Source organism: Gopherus evgoodei, chromosome 2 (assembly GCF_007399415.2).
Source record: "Gopherus evgoodei ecotype Sinaloan lineage chromosome 2, rGopEvg1_v1.p, whole genome shotgun sequence".
NCBI lineage: Eukaryota > Metazoa > Chordata > Testudines > Testudinidae > Gopherus > Gopherus evgoodei.
The window spans coordinates 57,185,085-57,206,390 of NC_044323.1; the positions used below are offsets into that span (position 1 = coordinate 57,185,085).

Consider the following 21,306-nt stretch of genomic DNA (forward strand, 5'->3'; position numbering starts at 1 on the left):
ACATATAGAGACAAGGCTGAGCATCAAAAAACAATCCCTGAAATCTTTGCTTTTACCAATATATTTTTATGCTTATACAGACATGAAACATACCTTAGACTATGCAAATTTACTCACAACTACATGAAATTCTCAGGCCTGGTCTACAAGGAGGGGCGGAGGGTAGGGTGTCGATCTAAGATACGCAACTTCAGCCATGAGAATAGTGTAGCTGAAGTTGACGTATCTTAGACTGAATTAAAATTACTTACTCCATGTCCTTGCGACACTGGATTGACGGCCATGGCTCCCCCGTCAACTCTGCTTGCGCCTCTCGCACTGCTGAGTTCAGCAGTCGATGGAAGAGCAATCGGGGATCGATTTATCGCGTCTACACTACATGAGACAAATCGATCCCTGATAGACTGATCACTACCCACCGATCCAGCGGGTTGTGTAGATGTACCCTCAGACTTCCTGCAGTTGTGGAAGGCCCCAAACATGGTGAAACACCATTGTACTGCTTGGCTGGAAGGAATGATAATCAGAGAAGCTATGCAGAGGGACTCTGCAGTTCCTGGAATTAAATAGCTACTCTCTCCATATTGTTTGAGCAATGGGGTGTTGAGATGTTCCCGCAGTGGATTTACCAACTATAGATATCTACTGACCACAAAAAGGAAGGATGTGCAAACCACAACCTCTACTCATCACAACTACAACTGTGGCTCAGACATATAAGTACCATGCCACATGGATGCAAGAAGGTGGAGGAATATTTCATCTGTAAATCATAATTCTTGTTCTCTATGATCTTTCTGTTGCAGACATGGATAAAGGCATGGTGTGACACTGGCAGATGAGGCTCTTGCCAAGGCTGCAGGCATTAGCTAAGAACTGAAAAACTCATAGCTGGAGATCAGACCAGTTCAGTTGTATGTTAATTTTGCTTAAAATAGGTATTAGTCTTATAAGAATGTACTTAATGTTTAAACTATGAAATGCTTGTAAATTTCTACATGCATTAATCTCACTGCTAATGTCCATATTCCATGCAATAAGAAAATATGTAAGTTTTGCTTTACAGCTTTGAATGTGTTTGCTCTGAACTTGTGAACCCGAGCATGAGAATTCCACCTCCCATCCAATCACACAGGACAACTATCAAAATTTAAGTGAGCCATTATCAGACAAAAGCTTTCATCCACCATGGAAAAGTACATGCAGAAGGACTCATCCTATTGCTTTGAATGCTGGAAGAGAGAAATAAAAATAGCTGACGTGAACTTTTTTCATCTCTGTGGTTTGAATACTCACAGGGTCAGAGACACCAAACTGCAGCCAGAAATCCCCAGGGCAGCCCCTGCATCTGCCCTGAACAACATTTTGAACTGAAAGATCATTACAACTCTGTTACTCTTAGAATATAGATTGCAACTCATTTGTGTATATTTGCTTGCTTTAACCCACACACACACACACCCCTCTCTTATTTTTCTTCTGTAGGTAATAAAACTTCAGCTTGTTTATTACAGGATTGGCTAAAAGCTTTGTCTTTGGTGTAATATCTAGGGTACCAACTGATTTGGGGTAAGTGACTGGTGTCTGGAGACTGGAAGCAAATGAAATAGTGTGTGATTTTTGGTGTAAGTGACCATTTATCAGTTAAGTCGAGTTTGTCTTGGTGGCAAGACAGACTCTCCAGTCTAAGAAGACTGACTGTGACTCCATGGTAAGACTGATATAGTGATCCAGGAGTTCGCATTTGTGCCATACCACCAGTTGGTGGTGTCTGCCCGGGGGTAGGCACGCTCAGTTGTGAGCCACTGCAGACAACGTGACATGCTGTAATCTTTAAATCTTCAAATAATGCTCAGTGGGAGTACTTGGCAAGTGCACAAGATTTAACATGTACTAAAGTGTATGATTTTCCCTGCATCATCATAGCAAAAATTGTGTCAATGGGGATTACAATATCAATTTCAATGATAAATTTAAAGAGCTCACAGCTATTTTACATGTATAAAAATACAGCAAGCTGGCAATTAATACAGTTTCAAAATGAGTATTCCAGGGTCACAAATAATCTTGTAAAACCTTTTTCCCCCTCTCTCTCGCTCTCACTCATACACACAGACACTTTTAGCAGGGTTTAATATAGATATAAAAAAATATCTCACACAAACAATGGAAACGGGAAGTGAAGACAGCCTTGACCCTGGGCTCAACATTTGAGAAAAGATGGTTACTTACCTCTCGTAACTGTTGTTCTTCGAGATGTGTTGTTCACATTCATTACAATTAGCACGCATGGACATTGGAAACTTTTCCCCTTAGCAGCTTCCATTAGGATGGCAGGGGAGCGGTGTATACATTACCCTGATGGCCTGACCCCTCTTCGGTTCCTTCTTGCTGCTGACTACGACAGAGAGGAAGAGGGGTGGGAATTGTAATGGACAGCTCTAGGAGGGTTGTGTACCAATGCTGTTGGGGCCAAGGCAGGATGATCATGATTACCATCGCCCTGTTTCTGCGGATTTTGAGAAGGACCCAGCAAACAAGTGGGATAGGAGGGAAGGCATACTTCAGACCCTCACCCCATGGTATTAAGAACATATCTGCAATCGAGCCCGCACTGTGGTTTTGGAATGAGAAGAACTGAGGGCACTGTCTGTTGCTCTTGGAGGCGAAGAGGTCTACTTGGGAATAACCCCACTTTTGGAAGACTGACTGTATGATGTCCAATATGATTGACCACTCATGCATGTGGTATAACCTGCTGAGGAAATCCGCCAGCTTGTTCCATACTCCTGGAAGGTAGGATGCTTTGAGCTGAATGGATCAGGCTATACGGAAGTCCCAGAGAAGAAGAGCTTCTCAGCAGAGAGGTGAGGAGCGGGCTCCACCTTGTTTGTTTATATAGAATAGAACATGGTGGTGGTATTGTCTGTCAGGACTGTCACGCTGTGACCTTGCAAAGTGGTGTGAAAGGTTTGGCAGACCAGACAAACCCCTGAGCTCCTTCAAGTTGATACGGAGAGATATCTCATTCCTCGACCACAATCCTTGTGTCCTCAAATCCCCCAAGTGTGCACTCCAGCCCAGATATGATGCATCTGTTATTAATGTCAGAGAAAGTTGCAGCTTGGCGAAGGGGACCCCTGCACAGACCACTGGTTGGTCCAGCCACCAGCACAGGAATTCTGGGACCTGTCCCGGGATCATCAACCACAAGGTCCAGGTGGTCTTTCTATGGATGGTAAGATAGACCCATGCAAGTGTGACTTGCACTGAGTCTCAGTCAGGCATGCTCTATTAGCTGCAGGCAACACCAGACTGTGGTGGTGGGATACTGAAGCACTGATTTCACAATCTGCTCTGTGGTTTGGAACCTTGGCTCTGAAAGGCTCGTTTTTGCCCGTACTGAGTCCAGGACTGCCCCTATAAACTCTATCCTTTGGGTAGGTATGAGAGAAGATTTGGGTACATTGAGGAGCCCCAGTTGTGAAACGTGTCCATGACCATCATCACGTGGGATTGGACTTCGTCCTTGGAATGACCTGCAGGTAGACAGTTGTCGAGGTACGGGTACACTCAAATTTGCCTTTTCCGCAGGAAGGCTGTCACCACCGCCATGCATTTCATGAACACTCGACACTCAAGGGGCAGTGGACAAGCCAAACGGGAGAACCGTGAACTGGGAGTGGTATTGGTTTACGACAAAAAGGAAGAAGCATCAGTGCGCCGGATGAATGGCAATATGGAAGTATGCGTCTTTCATGTCAAGGGCAGTGTACCAATACCCCGGATCCAAAAGATGAAATGATAGTTCTTAGGGAGATCATGCAGAACCGGAGTTTGATCATACATTTGTTGAGTCCGCAAAGGTCTAAAATGGGTCGAAGACACCCCCTTTGCCTTGGGGATTAGAAAGTAATGGGAGTAAAATCCTTTTCCCCTTAGCTCCTGTGGAACCTCCTCCACCGTACTTATCTTGAGGAGCAAACGTACCTCCCGCATAAGGAGTTGCTCGTGACAGGGGTCCCTGAAGAGGGACAGAGAAGGTGGGTGGGAGGGAGGGGAGGAGGAGAACTGGAGTATCTCACCTGTACTGTGCACAGGACCCAGCAGTCCGATGTTATATGGGACCACACATGGTAGAAGTGGGATAGCCCGTTAAAAACTGTGGGGATGGATCCGGGAACTGGGTTGGTACACTGTCCTCAGGCATGCCTTCAAAACCCTTGCTTGTTTCCAGGCTGGAGTTTATTCTGGCCTTGGGTATGCGCATTGTTCTGTCTACGCCTGTTATTCCTGCCCCGCCTGCGATACGTCTCCTGCCTGGGTTGGGGTTGATACTGCCTCTGCTACGGAGGCTGAGGCCTGAAGGGCTTTCTCTGGGTTGCCGGCATATGCATCCCTAGCGACTTCGGGGTGGCCCTACAATCCTTAAGGCCATGCAGCCTGGAATCTGTTTGCTCCAAGAAAAGGCCCGAGCCCTCAAAGGGAAGGTCTTGGAGGGTATTCTGGACCTTTGAAGGGAGGCCTGATACCAGGAGTCATGCAGTGTGTCGCATGACTACCCCCGAGGCAATGGTTCTGGCCGCAGAGTCATCTGAATCAAGGGAGGCTTGTAGTGAAGTCTTCGCCATCGCCTTCCCTTCCCTTCCTCGATTAAAGCCGCAAACTCAGAGTGAGAGTCCTGGAAAAGGCGATCCTTAAACTTGGACACGGCCATCCAAGAGTTGAAGTCATGTCTATTAAGGATCGCCTGCTGGTTGGCTATGCGTAGCTAGAGGCCTGCGGAGGAGTAAACCTTCCTACCGATGAGGTCCAAATGCCTGACCTCCTTGGCCTTTGGGTCCAAGGCTTATTAACCCTGTCATTCCATTTTCTTGACTGCTGAAACGACTAGGGAACCTGGAGTTGAATGGCAGAACAGGAACCCGCAGCCTTTGGAAGGAGTGAAGTATTTCCGTTCTAGCCCCTGGCCATCGGCGTGATGGAGGCCGGGGTCTGCCATATAGTTTTGTATTTCATTTGTATGGTCTTTATGAGAGGGAGCGCGACTCTGGAGGGACCCTCTGGCAACAGGATATGCACCACCGGATTCTCCTACTCAACCATTTTTTCTGCCTGGAGGCTCATAATGAGGAAGATCCTGCGGAGTAGCTCCTGGTAAGCCCTGTGGTCAATTGGTGGTGGTCCTGAGACTGATATGCCTGCCACCATCTCGTATGGGGAAGAGGAGATGCCCTGTTGCTGGCGGTAGGCCCATGGGGTCCAGAATGGCCATTGACCTGGAGGAAGACATTGTGGTTGCCATACTGGTTGGCACCAACAACTCAATGAGGTCTTTCACTGCCTCGAAAGTGTCAGGTGGAGGGGTGTTCGAGGACCTCCTTCAGACATTCGTTGACACTGAATCGCTGGGTACCAATGAGGCCTGTGGCTCCAGAGCTGACAGTGCCAGTTCTTGGCTCAGGCCTGCAATGTGTCTTTGCGTGGCAGGAGCTTCTTTGAGCAGCTCAGTAGCTCTTTGGGGAGAGCACCCTCTTCCCCTTTCTTGTGACGCTTAGTCGGTGCCAGAGAGGTCAACCAGTGCCAAGGTTGGTCGTCCCATCTTGGTGCTGGCTATTTACCAGCCAGTGGTGGTAAATAGGCAGTGCTGGGTCACACACGGATGCCAGGGCACTTCACACCGAGGAAGCTGGGGCCAGTCAGTCAGGGGCCAGTGGCTGTAACGTGGCCTCCATGAGCAACTGCTGAACGTGAAAGTCTCTTTCTTTCTTGGTGTGCAGCTTGAAGGCCTTGCAGATTTTGCATCATTCTGCCTGATGAGACTCTCCCAGACACCAGAGACAGGAGTCATGGGGATCGCTGTTCGGCATAGACTTGCGGCACGTGGTGCAAGCTTTGAAACCCTGGGCTTGCAGCATACCCTACAGCCCAAGGTTGGTGCTAGAAATAGCAACCTGAAAACAATGGTATTTAACTAACTGATAACTATCTAAGAACAACTCTAACTAGAAGACTGGAAGGCTAAGGGGTCACTGTCAAGCGAGCAAGAGAGAGAAAGTTCCAACGCTGCCACGGACGGTAAGAAGGAACTGAAGAGGGGTAGGGTTAGGCCGGCAGAGTAATATATACACCGCCATAAGGGTGCCACTCTATGGGGCTTCCCTGCTGTCCCAACGGGAGCTGCTAAGGGAAAGTTTCCGATGACCGTGCATGCGGTGCGCGCACACCTAATTGGAATGGACGTGAACAATCACTTGAAGAAGAGTTGTTAGATATATGTGAGGGTGGTAATAGCTCTCCCTTAAATTTTCCCTTCTAAGCAGCTTTCTGAATTACTGAAGAGTGGGTCAACTGCAATTTGGTGAGTTTGAATTTTGCAAGGAGATCAGAGAGAGGAGGCAGAAGGATATACAATTTATCTGCTGCACACAATCCTTGCTGTCAATGGAAAGCTAAGCATTGGGAATAGAATTCTGAGAGTACTTAGTGATCTGGCATACAAAGGGCTTGGCTACACTCGAAACTCCAAAGCGCTGTGGCGGGAGCACTCCTGCGGCAGCGCTTTGAAGTGCGAGTGTGGTCGTGGCACCAGCGTTGGGAGAGAGCTCTCCCAGCACAGCAGGTACTCCACCTCCCTGAGCGGATTAATTTACAGCGCTGGGAGCCGCGCACTGTTTACACTGGTGCTTTACAGCGCTGTAACTTGCTGCGCTCAGGGGGGTGTTTTTTCACATCCCTGAGCGAGAAAGTTGCAGCGCTGTAAAGCGTCAGTGTAGCCAAGGCCAAAGAATCTAAGCTGTGAATTTTTCCTAACTGCTTTGTTGCAAGTGAACTTCTCCAAGATCAGTCAACAGCTGAGGAAGATAGGGATTAAGTTTAATTTATCAGCTCCTATAAAGGATATAGGGGAATGAAGGTGCACTAAGTAAATTTACACCGAATTTAAGCTTTAAAAAAAAAAAATGAAAAGGTTACTAAGCCTACATAGTTGCAAAGATAACGTCCAAATACAAACAGAGTGTAAACAGATTAAGTGTTGCCTTCCTGAATCTGAAGGCAAACAACTCTAGTGCCTGTTCAGCAGTTCAGAAGACTTCCCAAGGAATTAAAAAAAAAAAAAAAAATGAAGATTCTGAGCAGGAGTGAAACACACAACAGTATCAAATTCACTCTTTCGGTTTGAGATGACTATGAGCAGTAGAGGTAAGCCCTAGAGATATTCACAGATAAGGAACATTTGAAAAAATAAATAAATAAATAAAAGGATGATTGAGAAGGAGTAGAGCACCAGTCATCAAACACATTCTGGAGGCAGGGACTGATGGGGAAAAAAGGAGTTAGAGAAAATGCTCCACATCCTGGCTGAAAGCCAAATAGAAAGAAATCATGGAACTTGAGGACTCCAAAATGATTCCAAAGTTGCCTCACACTTTCTCAACCTTCTGCAAAAAAGGCAAAATTAGAGACATGCTCATAATTGGTGTAGTTGATATGATAGAGATCAGGATGACACTTTTAACTGTCTTTTGTAACACACTAGTTTGGTACTATACATAATACCCTAATTTGTACTAATTTAGACAGAGAATGGTGAGTTGTACAGTACCATTAAAAGATGAATTATAGGGAGGAATGGATATAGATAACATAAATTGTCATGGTATAATCCCCAATCTGAACCTTAGCATCCAAAAGATGGGGTACCAGCATGAATTCCTCTAAGCTTAATTACCAGCTTAGAACCTGTAGCGCTGCCACCAACCAGGAATTCCAGTGCCTGGTACACTCTGGTCCCCCCAAAAACTGGCCCGGGGACCCCCAAGACCCAGACCATCTGGATCTTAACACAAGGAAAGTAAACCCTTTCCCCTACCGTTGCCCCACCCAGGCTTCCCCTCCCTGGGTTACCGTGGAAGATCACTGTGATTCAAAACTCCTTGAATCTTTAAACAGAGAGGACAGTTCACCTTCCTCCCTCCTTCTCTTTCCCCCTCCCAGATTCTTCCTGAGAGAGAAAATAATCCTGACACAGAGAGAGATTAGCCTCTCTCTCCCCCTTACCTCCTTTCTCTCCATCAATTCCCTGGTGAATCCAGACCCCGTCCCCTGGGGTCTCACACCAGAATAAAAAACCAATCAGGTTCTTAAACAAGAAACTTTTATTTAAAGACAGAAACAAAGTAAAAATTAGCTTTGTAAATTTAAAATGGAATAGGTACAGGGTCTTTCAGCTATAGACACTGGGAATACCCTCCCAGTCTAAGTATACAAGTACAAATTAGAATCTTTTCAGCAAAATACCAATTTGAACTCCTTCCAACCAAATACACATTTGCAAATAAAGAAAACAAACATAAGCCTAACTCGCTTTATCTACCTAGTACTCACTATTCTAAACTTATAAGAATCTGTATCAGGGAGATTGGAGAGAAACCTGGTTGCACATCTGGTCCCTCTGAGCCCCCAGAGTGAACAACAACCAAAAACTAACAGCACACAAAAAAACTTCGCTCCCTCAAGATTTGAAAGTATCCTGTCCCCTGATTGGTAATCTGGTCAGGTGACAGCCAGGCTCACTGATCTTGTTAACCCTTTACAGGCAAAAGAGATATGAACTACTTCTATTCTATTAACTCTTACTTATCTGTTTATGACATAAGTACTCTCTGAGAATTATTTGCTGTACAGAGCTTGATAGCTAGTACTGGGGTCTGAAAACCAGTTCTATCCTTTTTTTTTTTTTTTTTAAGAGTAAAAACTAAACTTTTAATCAGTCACTTTTTTTTCCCTCTATTGCGACTACTCAATATTTAGCACAGTATCCAAAGCTTTTGAAGAGCTGTATGTTATATCCAGGCTGTGTCAGCTATCATTACATTTACTTTGGGAGAACAAACATTTTTAAAATAAGTCCCCTTAAAAAACAAAACAAACAAAAAAAACCACCCTCCTGTAAATGAAATTGTTAATTATGTAGGTAGCACCAAAGCTATGCTAGAGGCTTAACCTTATTCCGAGTATTAAACATATTGTTACAAAAACTATTTCACTTGAGTATCTGGATTTGCAGCAGAGAGTTTGTATTCAGAATTCGAGATATTTGTAATCTGATGCCTGAAGGATAGCCTCAGGTTTATTATGGCAAGTATATTTTCTAAATATGTTCAGCATTCTTTGGGGCAGAAAACATGGCTTTAGCTAAACTCTAAAAAGTGAAATGTACATAATTCTGTAATTCTTTTATAATAAAAGCACTTTAAATGCATCTTTCTTCACTGAAGAGACCAAGATTAGATCATTTATGGTGATTAAACGAATTATTTTCAACTTTTAGTCTTTCCTCTTATAGGCATATAGGCAAGGCAATGTCGGGAAACTTAAAATGTCACTGTCCGTGTCATATTTGTACTGTAAGTAAACAACAACGTTAAAGGAGGCTCAACCGAACACCTCAGACTTGTTTCTTGTTAAATATTGTGAATAATGTTCACTCTGCAAGTCATTACTGTGTTGACTGTAACCACTACTCAAAAGACTTGAACAATTGAAAATGCTGCAGTTGTCCACATTTATCATTTTGAATAAAATCTGCCAAATAAGTAACACAGTTCAAGTAAAAATTAAGGATTTAACACATTCTGCAACCATGTAAGTATAAAATTAAATTCAGTCTTCCACACAGAAAATGTTTGATATTTTATAAGTGAGCTTTCCAAACTGTAAATGAGGCCGGAATTGGTAGAGTTATTTAGAATAGTCTTCAAGTAGGTTTAGCACTGTGCAATTTATATTAAAGCAGTATTCAATTATTGTAATTCATATACAGTTTTCCGTTCTGTGGATCATGTCAATATTTTAGTCATGAAGACCACAAAAATACCACACCCAATACATGAAAAAAAAATTTATATTAAAACTCACTTGTTGCAAAGGTTCATCAATTATATTGGCACCTGTCAATCTTCTGTCAATCTTAATAGGCCTGGCTTCACATTTCATTTCTTCTGTACACTTAAAAATAGATTAGACAATTTTACTAAACAGATATTCACGGAATAAAAATAGTCGTATCTACTGTTCACAGTATATGAATATTTTTTTAATGAGGAATCCCTCACTACAGTATTTACCTCAATCATTAGTTATATAGTACATAAAATAATTTGAAAATGTTTATTTATATTATATAAATATGCATACACACACACCCTCCCACCCTTTGTACTACATACTGAATCAAGCTGAGGGACTAATATTAGAAAAATTCTGCCCATATGGTGAAAAATTTAGTTTCTTTGAAATGTCATAATAGTCCAAGGAGACAGGATAGTCTGTGGTTAAGACAGGACTGAAAGTAAAGACCTGGGACTTGTACCTGACCATTAAATCTGCAACCTTGTGCAAATCACTTCACCCTCTGTGGTGTGTTGAGCACACAAAACTAAATTTATTTGGAAAATGACTTAAAATAATGTTGAACTATTATATAACAAATCCCGGAAAGCCTATAAGTCAAAAATAAAGATGTCTTTGTTAAACAGGGTATTATAAAAATGCATATAAACTTTGCACCACAAAATTTCAGTACACAGATTAGCTAACAGATTATAAGAGGACATATATGCACAGCCAACCAATATATAAACAAGTAGTAAAAGCATCAGGGAAGGCTGTGAGGACTGACCAGACTTCAGTCATAGAAATGTCATTTATAAGGGGTGGGGGAAGTGCTCTACAAGTCATGTTAGTCTACACATAAAATCATCTAAGTAGCAATTGAAACAAAAAACTGAGGGTGAGATCAGAGAAGGAAGAATTTCTCAAAAATCTGCTCACAGAGCCAGATTAAGAGAAGCAGAGATATTGCTTACGCAATACCATACAGTATATGCATTGAAGATTAGACAGCAACTCTGCACCCTCAAACATTAGAACTTCCCTTTTTTCAGCCTATGGTAATATAAACATAAAACTTCTATTGACTGTTTGCTGGGTTTTTGAATTGGTCTAATAAAAGATTTTATTTCACCCACCTTGTCTCTCTAAACTTCTATTGAGACAGAACTTCATAGTCTGACATCTAAACATCTCTGCTTCACTGGAGCAGGAGACTCAAAATCTCTTGGTTCAGATAAAATATATTTAGAAACAAACAAGGGAACTAGGCAGAAACCAATTTATCTTAGTGAAACACCTTGTTGGGAGGCTGAGGACTACATCACTAATTTGCTGATTTGTCCTTCAGCAACAGCAGGAACTAAAAATAAAACCTTATGGTTTAACATTCTCATGGAAACTAAACAGAAGCTAAAAACAGGAGACACACACAGAGCTCTGAGCACTAGGCTTGTACTTCAGATGATATCTCCATAGGTTTAAATAACTTTGCCACAAGAGGATAAGCAACCAACTGGTCAACAACCCAGCTTCTGAAGATGCTAACAGAAGTTTATACCCTTGAAACACAGACCTGCTAAAACCCCACAACCAGTTTTTTATTTTTTAAATGTGCAATCTCGATAGCCATGGAATAAGCTTGTGTCTCCACTGAAGCATTGGGAATGAGAAAGGACAAGTCAAAGAGGAACAAGGAGAAAGCAGCCATTTCAGATTTCTTAGTGTGTGATCAACATGTCTCAGGTGGCACACAACCAGGATTCATCACCGAATTTGGTCTGCTGTTTGAATCATTAGCTCCCCAGCCCAGGCACTGATAGGGAGTGTGATGTGAATGCTGATCTATGTCCCTGTCTCAAACTGAGGAGTTAGAACTAAACACAGGTTGTTTAAATTTGGCTGGAGGCCTTTGGGCTACCAAGGATCTTCCCTGTCTCGAAGTGCACACAATCAATCAATAGGCTGAGATTCACTTAGGCATCTGAGCCAATGAGACCAATGGCTTTAAGCATTATCAGGCAAGAAATACTTAATATTTGTACTATATGAGGGACATTTACAATATGCTCTGGTTTGCTTCTCATTAGTTGCATTACAGTAGCATGCAGAGACCGCATTCAGACTGAACAGACATTGTGCTGGATACCATACAAACACCTGCTAAGAGAGAGCTCCTGCCCCACAAAGTTTGGTTTAAAGACAAAATAGAACAAGTGCATGTACCAGAAAGAAAAAAAGAATAGGAAAGGGAGGATGAGGGTAACAGTGATGGTAACACCCGGTATCACAATCCACTCATGTGCACAGTTTTCTGGTTTCTTTATTTTTAGAGATATAAACAAACAGTAATTCCTGCTGGCCATTTGCCTAAAAACTTCTGAAAGGAAAGAAGAAAAGCAACTCCTGCTGTAAACCCTAGGCAATGCATGGACAACATTATTTTGGGGGGAAAGAAGATGGCTAGGGTTGTATAGATTGGAACTATAAATTCTGCAATTTCATAAACACTCCCCTTTCTTTGTTGTGTGGGCTGTTCTATTTTAAAACTAAAACATACCTCAACACAGACACACAAGAGCCTAGAGTTTTGACTAACCTGTATGTAATGAATAGACAAGATTAACCTGAATGTGCAATGTGTGTTTACAACATCAAAAGTCAGTAATCACCTCCAAAGAAAAAAAATTTGGAGTAACTAAGTATTAGAGCAGTAGAAGGACTTTTGAAAGTATAGAAGTGACATAGCAATACTTACTTAAGGCCCATTTTTAGTAGCTAAATGTTTTCTGTCTCTCCGTCAAGACAGTAAAGACTCTGGGGTTCCTCCTCCTCATTCCTTCTGATAAACAGGATGACAACCAACCACTACCCAGGATTCTCCCACTCTCTCAGGCTCACTCATCACTCTCTCTAGTTTGATTCCTTCTGACCCAAAGGGAATATGTCTGCTCTACCTCCTTAACAAAGGAGAATCTATTGTTGAAGCCTGGCCTTGGAAGGCCTGGTATCGTGGAAGCCTTCGCTCTCTTGCCAGAGCCACAAAAAGCAAGTTGGCTGATAAGTTAGTATATAATGCTTTCTGTGGCTCAGTTTGCAATAGAAAACCATGAGCTTGAGGGCTGAATTAGACACACAAGCCCAAGGCAAAGGAAATGGCAATCTCTAGTCTCATATCCCACTCCCTTCAAAGGAATGATAAACTGACGCCCTGCTCTAAGCACTGATCCGTTGTAGAACAGCACGTGTAAGTGCCTGCACATTCAAATAGTGACTAGTAAAAGCATGGAGTAACAGGTATCAGTTCTGCAAGGCTTCCCCACTGATACTTGTCCCTCTTCAGCCCAGAAAGTGGCTCTGGCTCTAATGGAATGGACTCGCTAAACCTCATGAGAAAATAAACTTCCTTTTGTGGCCTTACACGTCTTCATCTGGCCATGATGTATACAAAAGCTTAGATGCCTCTCCTTGAAACCTGGAAGAGGATCCAGTCCCCTAAAGGCTGCAGATACATTTAAACACATTTTTGAGGCCCAGGCTTCAACATTCCTCGCTTAAGGAACAAACTCTGAAGGGAGGTATCTTTGTTAGGTGGACAGGATCTTAGTTTTTATCACTATGGAAGATCAAATATGGAGAACTAATTGAGAGCATGAAATACCTCTTCCATTGTTCCGACTGAGGTATTTGTTACATTACCTTCAAAGTAAGGAAGTACAAAAATCTACCCAGAGAAGAGTCTTCAAAGGAGGCTCACACAACCAGAAGACCAGGTTGTTAAACAGAGCAAAGAAAGGTCACTATCTTCAGGAAACATGACAGCTAAGGAGACGGTTTAACTATTTCCCTAGTTGTAACCCATTTACCAGTTCGCTTTCTATGACTTGGCCAACACAGACTCCCATTCTATCAAGCTTTCCATACCCAATCTTCAGCAAGAGTCTCAACTTAGTTAGGCAAGAAAAGTAGGCTAACAAATGCCCTTCTGATCAGATGGAATCAAATTGAAAAGGCAGAAAGGAAGACCCAAGGAATGGAAAAATCCCAAACAGCAATGGTCATTTTGTTGGGGTGAGTGAGTGAGGAAGCTCAGTCTCAGCACTTCTGCAGACTAAGACACGAACATTTATTAAATGAATATATAGGAAACTATAAATGTTAATCAGAGAAAAACTATACAGAATGCAAATAGGAAGAAACTACTTAGTATATATGTTATTCTGCTTCTCACACTGCAGCCAGAAAAATATAATCAAAATAAGTTGTTTCTTTAAAGTAGCACACACTTCATAAAACTGTTTTTTTGAGAGGCCAGTGCAGAGTTTGCCCATTTAGTACATTTCTTTGTAGCAGAAGAAAACCTGGCATGAACTCTGAGAATAGAATTATTTATCTTGGGAAATATGCATTTAAACTGATACATTCAATTTTTTTTTGATAGTACAGCATATTGAAAGACTTGCATGGGAAAGTCTGAAGTTTATGGATTCTAATCTTGAAGTTACAATGCTTTGTAAATTTTCCTTATGTTGCTTACCTTAAAAATCCCAGCAGACGTAGGAGGAAGAAATGAGTGTTCACACTGTTCAAGGTACTTTTCTGAATTTGTTTTTCCAAATAAGAGAGTAACCACAAAACCCCTAAAAAAGATAAAAAATAAAATAATCAGATTCCATATTCTAAATGTTTAACGACAATCTAAAACTTAAAAATTCAAAGGCATCTGGTAAGCAATATTTTCTAGCAAAAGTTTACACACACATAATGATTGCCAAAGGTGACTGTTGTTCACCATATACAATGTTGGATCTCTATATTTTTCAGGAAATATTAAAAAAAGAAAAGAATCATGAAAACTCTACTTCTGTGTAACATCCTGTTTAATGTCACCAGTATACTTTGAATTGGTAAAATCTTTAGCCCCTATCCAGCACTAGGATCTGTATTGATCCCTTCCATATGGGCATTCTGCACAGGGCAGGTGTTTATACTAGTGGATCCTGATGCAGGACCAGAACTAAAGATGGTAAAATTACACATAGTATTTATGTTCATAAAGATATTAGCAAAATGAAGTAGGTTCAGAGGCAGTCAAGCCATTATAAATAAATACATATATTATGCATATATTTTCTTTAAACTCTAGAAAGCATTAAGCTCTTTAGAAATGCACTCAAACCGCAACATGAAAGCACAAGATATGGACACACAAACATTTCATGTATGAAAAGAACTCTTTGTAGAAGAAACTATATTATGCTATAGTAACACTGAACTGATTACTTAAATTAGCATAACAGCAGCTGAAACAGGAAGGAGCAGTAAGATAAGATGTAAGGTCAAACAAGTAGACTTATCAGGTAGCTTGGATAAGAACAGAAAGCTAAGTTAAAAGCCTGAGGTTATGCTGAAGGAATTTAGTAAGCAAGTGGTTTTATTACTATTCTTTTTATTTAAATATACAATTTAATCAATGAAAGGAACACTGTAGAACTTTTTTGAGGGATTGTCAGAAAAGGAGATTTTATTAGAAATTAACTTTTGGTTCTTCTTGAGCTTTTACAATGAGATGAATAGGAGTGCAACTAATTTTATTGCTGCACATTTTCACCCTGGTAAAAATGAAGACAGCAGGAAAAAAATAATGGTTCCAGTTGTGATTATGACAAATTCAATTGCTTTTTATGACGAATCAACTATTTAAACCTGGTGGATGATAGCAGAAAGAAAAACACTGCTTTTTTGAGAGGAAGTGGATGAAACCCAAAAAGCTGTATTGTATGTTCTCTTTCCACTTTGGAATGGGTGAAATCAAAAAAGCAGTCTTTAAAAAAGAATTAAGCTGGAGGAAAATGAGAAGGTGAAAGTTATTATTGCTCATGTTAGTCATACACACAGAGTTTTAAAGGCAAATTGAAAATTTCAGGTAAACTAGTTGGAGGCCTTTAATGGCCATATGGACAACCTGAACTGCTACTCTACACCGAAATGTAACTATAAAAAATAGCATACTATAATTGAACGTATCTGCTCCCTATTCGTTCACATATGGTATGCTTACTTTTATGAATAATACAGGGTCTGATTAGTACAAATGGATCTGTCTGAACACATGGGTACACTGAAGCAGATCTATTTGCAGGTTCTAATCCCAAAACTGTAGGGCTTTTTCCTCCTGCAACCACTCCAGAAACAATATAACTAAGAAGCAGGGAGATGGACTCTATCCCTTTTTGCAGATCATCAATATGATGGATTTACTAAATTCCAATCAGTTACACTTGTGGAAAGTCATGGAGGACAACACAGTTGCTCAGCATAACTATGGATATTTGGCAATGTAGAACCTTTATTACTGTAGAAGATACAAGGGATGGGGGGCAGAACATAGCTTGATTTATAGATCCCAGGTGGAGCTAGCAGCACTGGCAATTAGAATATCTTTTTACTCCCAAAGAAAGCATATTTGACATGGAAATCGTTGAGGGACAATAAAAAAAAAAAAAAGCTCTGCAGTGCCTTGCTTTCTGCACACAGAGTTAGTTTCAGAGAACTGTACTTTACAGCCACTGTCAATGACAATTAGCATAATTAACAGCTGAAATATCTTTCTCAGCACCTTCTCAAATGACACACAACTATTTCAAATTTGATGACAATATATATCTCCAGATCAGTGGCACTGCTATGGGCACCCGCATGGCCCCACAATATGCCAATATCTTCATGGCCGACCTGGAACAACGCTTCCTCAGCTCTCGTCCACTCACACCCCTTCTCTATCTACGCTACATTGATGACATCTTCATCATCTGGACCCATGGGAAGGAGACTCTGGAAAAATTCCACCATGATTTCAACAGCTTCCACCCCACCATCAACCTCAGCCTGGACCAATCTACACGGGAGGTCCACTTTCTTGACACCACGGTGCAAATACGTGATGGTCACATTAACACCACCCTATATCAAAAACCCACCGACCGCTATGCCTACCTTCATGCCTCCAGCTTCCATCCCAGGCACATCACACGATCCATTGTCTACAGCCAAGCACTGAGGTACAACCGCATCTGCTCTAACCCCTCAGACAGAGACCAACACCTACAAAATCTCCACCAAGCATTCTCAAAACTACAATACCCGCATGAGGAAATAAGGAAACAGATCAACAGAGCCAGACGTGTACCCAGAAGCCTCCTACTGCAAGACAAACCCAAGAGAGAAACCAACAGGACTCCACTGGCCATCACGTACAGCCCCCAGCTAAAACCCCTCCAACGCATCATCAAGGATCTACAACCCATCCTGGACAATGATCCCACACTTTCACAGGCGTTAGGTGGCAGGCCAATCCTTGCCCACAGACAACCTGCCAACCTGAAACATATTCTCACCAGTAACTGCACATCACACCATAACAACTCTTGCTCAGGAACCAATCCATGCAACAAACCTCAATGCCAACTCTGCCCACATATCTACACCAGCGACACCATCACAGGACCTAACCAGATCAGCCACACCATCACTGGTTCATTCACCTGTACATCCACCAATGTAATATACGCCATCATATGCCAGCAATGCCCCTCTGCTATGTACATCGGCCAAACTGGACAGTCTCTACGGAAAAGGATAAATGGACACAAATCAGACATTAGGAATGGCAATATACAAAAACCTGTAGGAGAGCACTTCTACCTCCCTGGCCACACTATAGCAGACCTTAAGGTGGCCATCCTGCAGCAAAAAAACTTCAGGACCAGACTTCAAAGAGAAACTGCTGAGCTTCAGTTCATCTGCAAATTTGACACCATCAGCTCAGGATTGAACAAAGACTGTGAATGGCTTGCCAATTACAGAACCAGTTTCTCCTCTCTTGGTTTTCACACCTCAACTGCTAGAACAGGGCCTCATCCTCCCTGATTGAACTGACCTCGTTATCTCTAGCTTGCTTGCTAGCACACATATATATACCTGCCCCTGGATATTTCCATTACATGCATCTGAGGAAGTGGGTATTCACCCACGAAAGCTCATGCTCCAAAACGTCTGTTAGTCTATAAGGTGCCACAGGATTCTTTGCTGCTTTTACAGATCCAGACTAACACGGCTACCCTCTGATATAAATTAAAACAACTTCCCAAAAATAAATTTCACAGCATAATTGAAATGGTAACTATATAAACAGACAACTTTTGCCAATCATGATTAATCATCAGTTATCCATTATCAATCCTCTCTCCAAAAGGCAAATTTGCAGATATGAATTTTAAAGCAACATTTTATAAAGGAAGGGAACCAACTAGTTTTTTTTGTTTCGTTCGTTGGTTGGTTGGTTTTTTTTAAAGATGATGCATATAAGGTTTTATGCATGATAAACTAGTTTTAACTTCAAAAATAAGCAATTTCTCTGTTATACTATATCAAAGCCAATCAAAATTAACAATTTTCCAAGCACGGAAGTAACAGAAACTATATATATTATAGCTTTGTTTCAAATCTGTTAGAAAATCCAACATGGCACATTAAAGTAAGTTACTAAAATCATATGACTAGCATGATATTTTCAAAACTGAAAAAAGTGTTAATACCATTTTATAATTAAAAATACTCTCTGAACAACTTTTTAATGTTACCATAAATAGTAATTTTTAAACTCAGAAATACTACGTGTTAGCAGGGTAGATTAATTTAAATCGAAGTGATTTTAATCATGATTTAAATCAGCAAGTAGAAAACCTTGATTTAATAATTGACTGCAATCTTGTTTTCAATTGTACTTTTAAATTATTTTCCTAAAGAAAAATTGGATTGTCGCTGGCTGGTATAATTTGGTATTACTTTTTGTTAACCAAGATGATCCACTATATATTTACCCATTTATTTAAGCAATTATATAGCTTGATTTATACTTACTCATATCCTTATTTTTTACTTTATTCTGATAAAAATGGTAAATGATGTATTTATCAATCTTTTATTTGTAATTTGTGTCAAGCTGCATTTTGATGGAAATTGGAATTCAATTAAAATGTAAAAAAAAACCCAGCATTTTAACATTAGTTTTATTTATTAAAACTACCATAAATGTACTGGGATACATAAGGAAGAAAAAAGTTAAATGCAAAACATTTAAAACTAACTGATTTATTAAATCAAGGGAAGTATTTAGTAAATTGAAGTGACTGTTTCTGGTGACCATGTCCTTCAAGATATTAGAACTAGTAGATGATATCTCTCACAGAGTTTTTATTCATACATTAGAAGAGGAAAACAAGTTTTTCTATTTTTTCTATTCCAAACAGTTACTCAACTTTGAATGAACTTGTCACTCAACTAGCTGAATAAACTGAAATGAAGAACATGTTCTCTATGCACTAGCAGAAGAGGAAACTTGTCAAAAACTGGGTTAGCACTTCAAGAAACTCTGGTTCCATGTGCTTGGCCACTGAATTCTACCAGTTCAGTGGCCTGCCTTTCTTCAAAAACTTTAGCAGCAAATATAGACCGCTTGAATATTTCTGAATTTACAGGCACATAAGGCTAATCATCAACTTTTGTAATGGAATTTTGAAATCCTCACAGATGAAAGCTGCTATATACACAGACCACCCCTCTTGTTTATTTTTTATACTGATCTTCAGGCAAATTTGTCTTGTTTCTTTTTCTCAGAAGGTAAGCTACTGCGTTAGAGAATTTGGCCCTACGTACTGTACCAGAAGAAGGATGCAGTAGACTGTAGTTACTCATCCAAACATACTCTTATCACTCATTTCTAGAAGTTAAGATAATATATATAGCTAAAATCTCAAACTTGAGAAAATGAGATAAAGAACTGGAAAGAAATCATGCCTATTCACACCTACATGAAGTGTTGAGCAAATCAATTAGGTGCACACCAATGTGCATTCTTATCTTTTTCTGCTGCATCCAGCATTGGCAACTGACTGTGGCAGTCAAAATGTCAGACTACGAGGACCACTGGCCTGACCCAATAAGACAACTCCTATGTGACTAAGTTGAATGTGCTTCCCAGTTAAAAACCTCAAACATGAGAGAGGCATGTGGGCAACAGATAGAAAATAAGGATTATGAAAGAGCATTTGTACCACAAACTATTGGTAACTTTTGTTTCTGTCTTTTCTTTTCAACATCAATATACCATAAACAGAGAAGGGAATTCATTTATTCCACAGCAGCTGAAAGCTTAACAGCAAAGGTAGAGGTTCACATGCCCACCTAGCCGGGGACAGCAAATGGTGTTCAAAAGTGCCAACATTGTGTTACTAGAGAGGCAGAGTGATAATTTCAGCCTTTTATCAATATGAAACAGCTACCTTTTTACATAAGTCAAAAAAGACACTAACTGATGCACTGTAAAAAGTAATGTTTGTCTCAACTCCTTAACAGACATCGTAGAAGACACATTGATGAATACAAAAGGGGAAACCCTATGGCTTGTTTACATTCGAAAATATTAGAGAGTTGAAACACTGTCATACAGGCAACTGTTTAAAACAGAATAGTGATGGGAACTGAAGTTCTCGTCCATCTAGCTTCAGATTTATCTGGACTAATCTCTGCCTTAAGGAATTATAGCCCTAAAGGTGATAGCAACAAATTAAGACTATTTAAGGATCAAAAGCAGCCTCAGCATCATTCCCAATTTGGGATGCATCTAAAAACGTAGGCAAACAACAGTTGTAATTTAAGATCCCAGCAACAAAAAGGGACACATTGATAAGATACTGATAGGTAGGCATAACAGGCCAGAAGATATTCCCTGCATCCACAAAGTAAGAGTCAGATGGTCTAAGCATGTGAGAAAAAGAAATCCAAGATGTTACCTTCAAAGCCTATTCTCTATGGCTACACAATTAAAATTCAATTCCAGCAAATAACTGTCATTTTTCCTAGCACCACTTACGATCCAAAGGAAAAAACTGAGGAAAGATGTTACTCCTGGGGAAATTCTGCATCAAAAAATTAAAATTTCAGTGCACAATATTTTAAAATTCCGCAAAATTCTGAATATTTTGTCAAAATAACACAACATAATCGCACCAATTTCAATTATTTTGGAAATTTCAACGTACCTGTCAGCAAGTATGTCTGTAACACAGACAACAAAAAAGATTCAGGAAATGTTTTTTGACAAATAAATTCCTTACTGGGCATACTAATACAGAACTCTGGGTATTAATTTATATTAACTACAATACAGAAATGTATTTCCTGCACCCCTCAGAAGCAGTCCAAAGGCTTGAGGAGATCAGGGGTAATGGAGGAACTGAATGAGAGGGAAGTAAATTGCTGGGAAGAAGCCTGGGCATGAATTAGGAGGGCTGTTGAGTGTGGGTAGCAGAAGTATGGGACAGGTTTTATTTGGGGGGGAAGGGACTGTTA

General features: G+C 40.7%; 1 protein-coding gene across 4 annotated transcripts in view; it reads right to left on the reverse strand.

Annotated features, from left to right (window-relative positions):
- Window positions 1-21,306, reverse strand: part of SNX13 (sorting nexin 13) — a 153,351-nt gene that overhangs the window by 85,182 nt on the left and 46,863 nt on the right. For all 4 annotated transcript variants that reach the window (XM_030550718.1, XM_030550716.1, XM_030550717.1 and 1 more), the window contains exons 3-4: window positions 14,432-14,534; window positions 9,922-10,011 (exon numbers count right to left, since the gene is read on the reverse strand). In XM_030550718.1, the coding sequence (XP_030406578.1) occupies window positions 9,922-10,011; window positions 14,432-14,534 (193 nt within the window). The remainder of the gene's footprint in view (window positions 1-9,921; window positions 10,012-14,431; window positions 14,535-21,306) is intronic.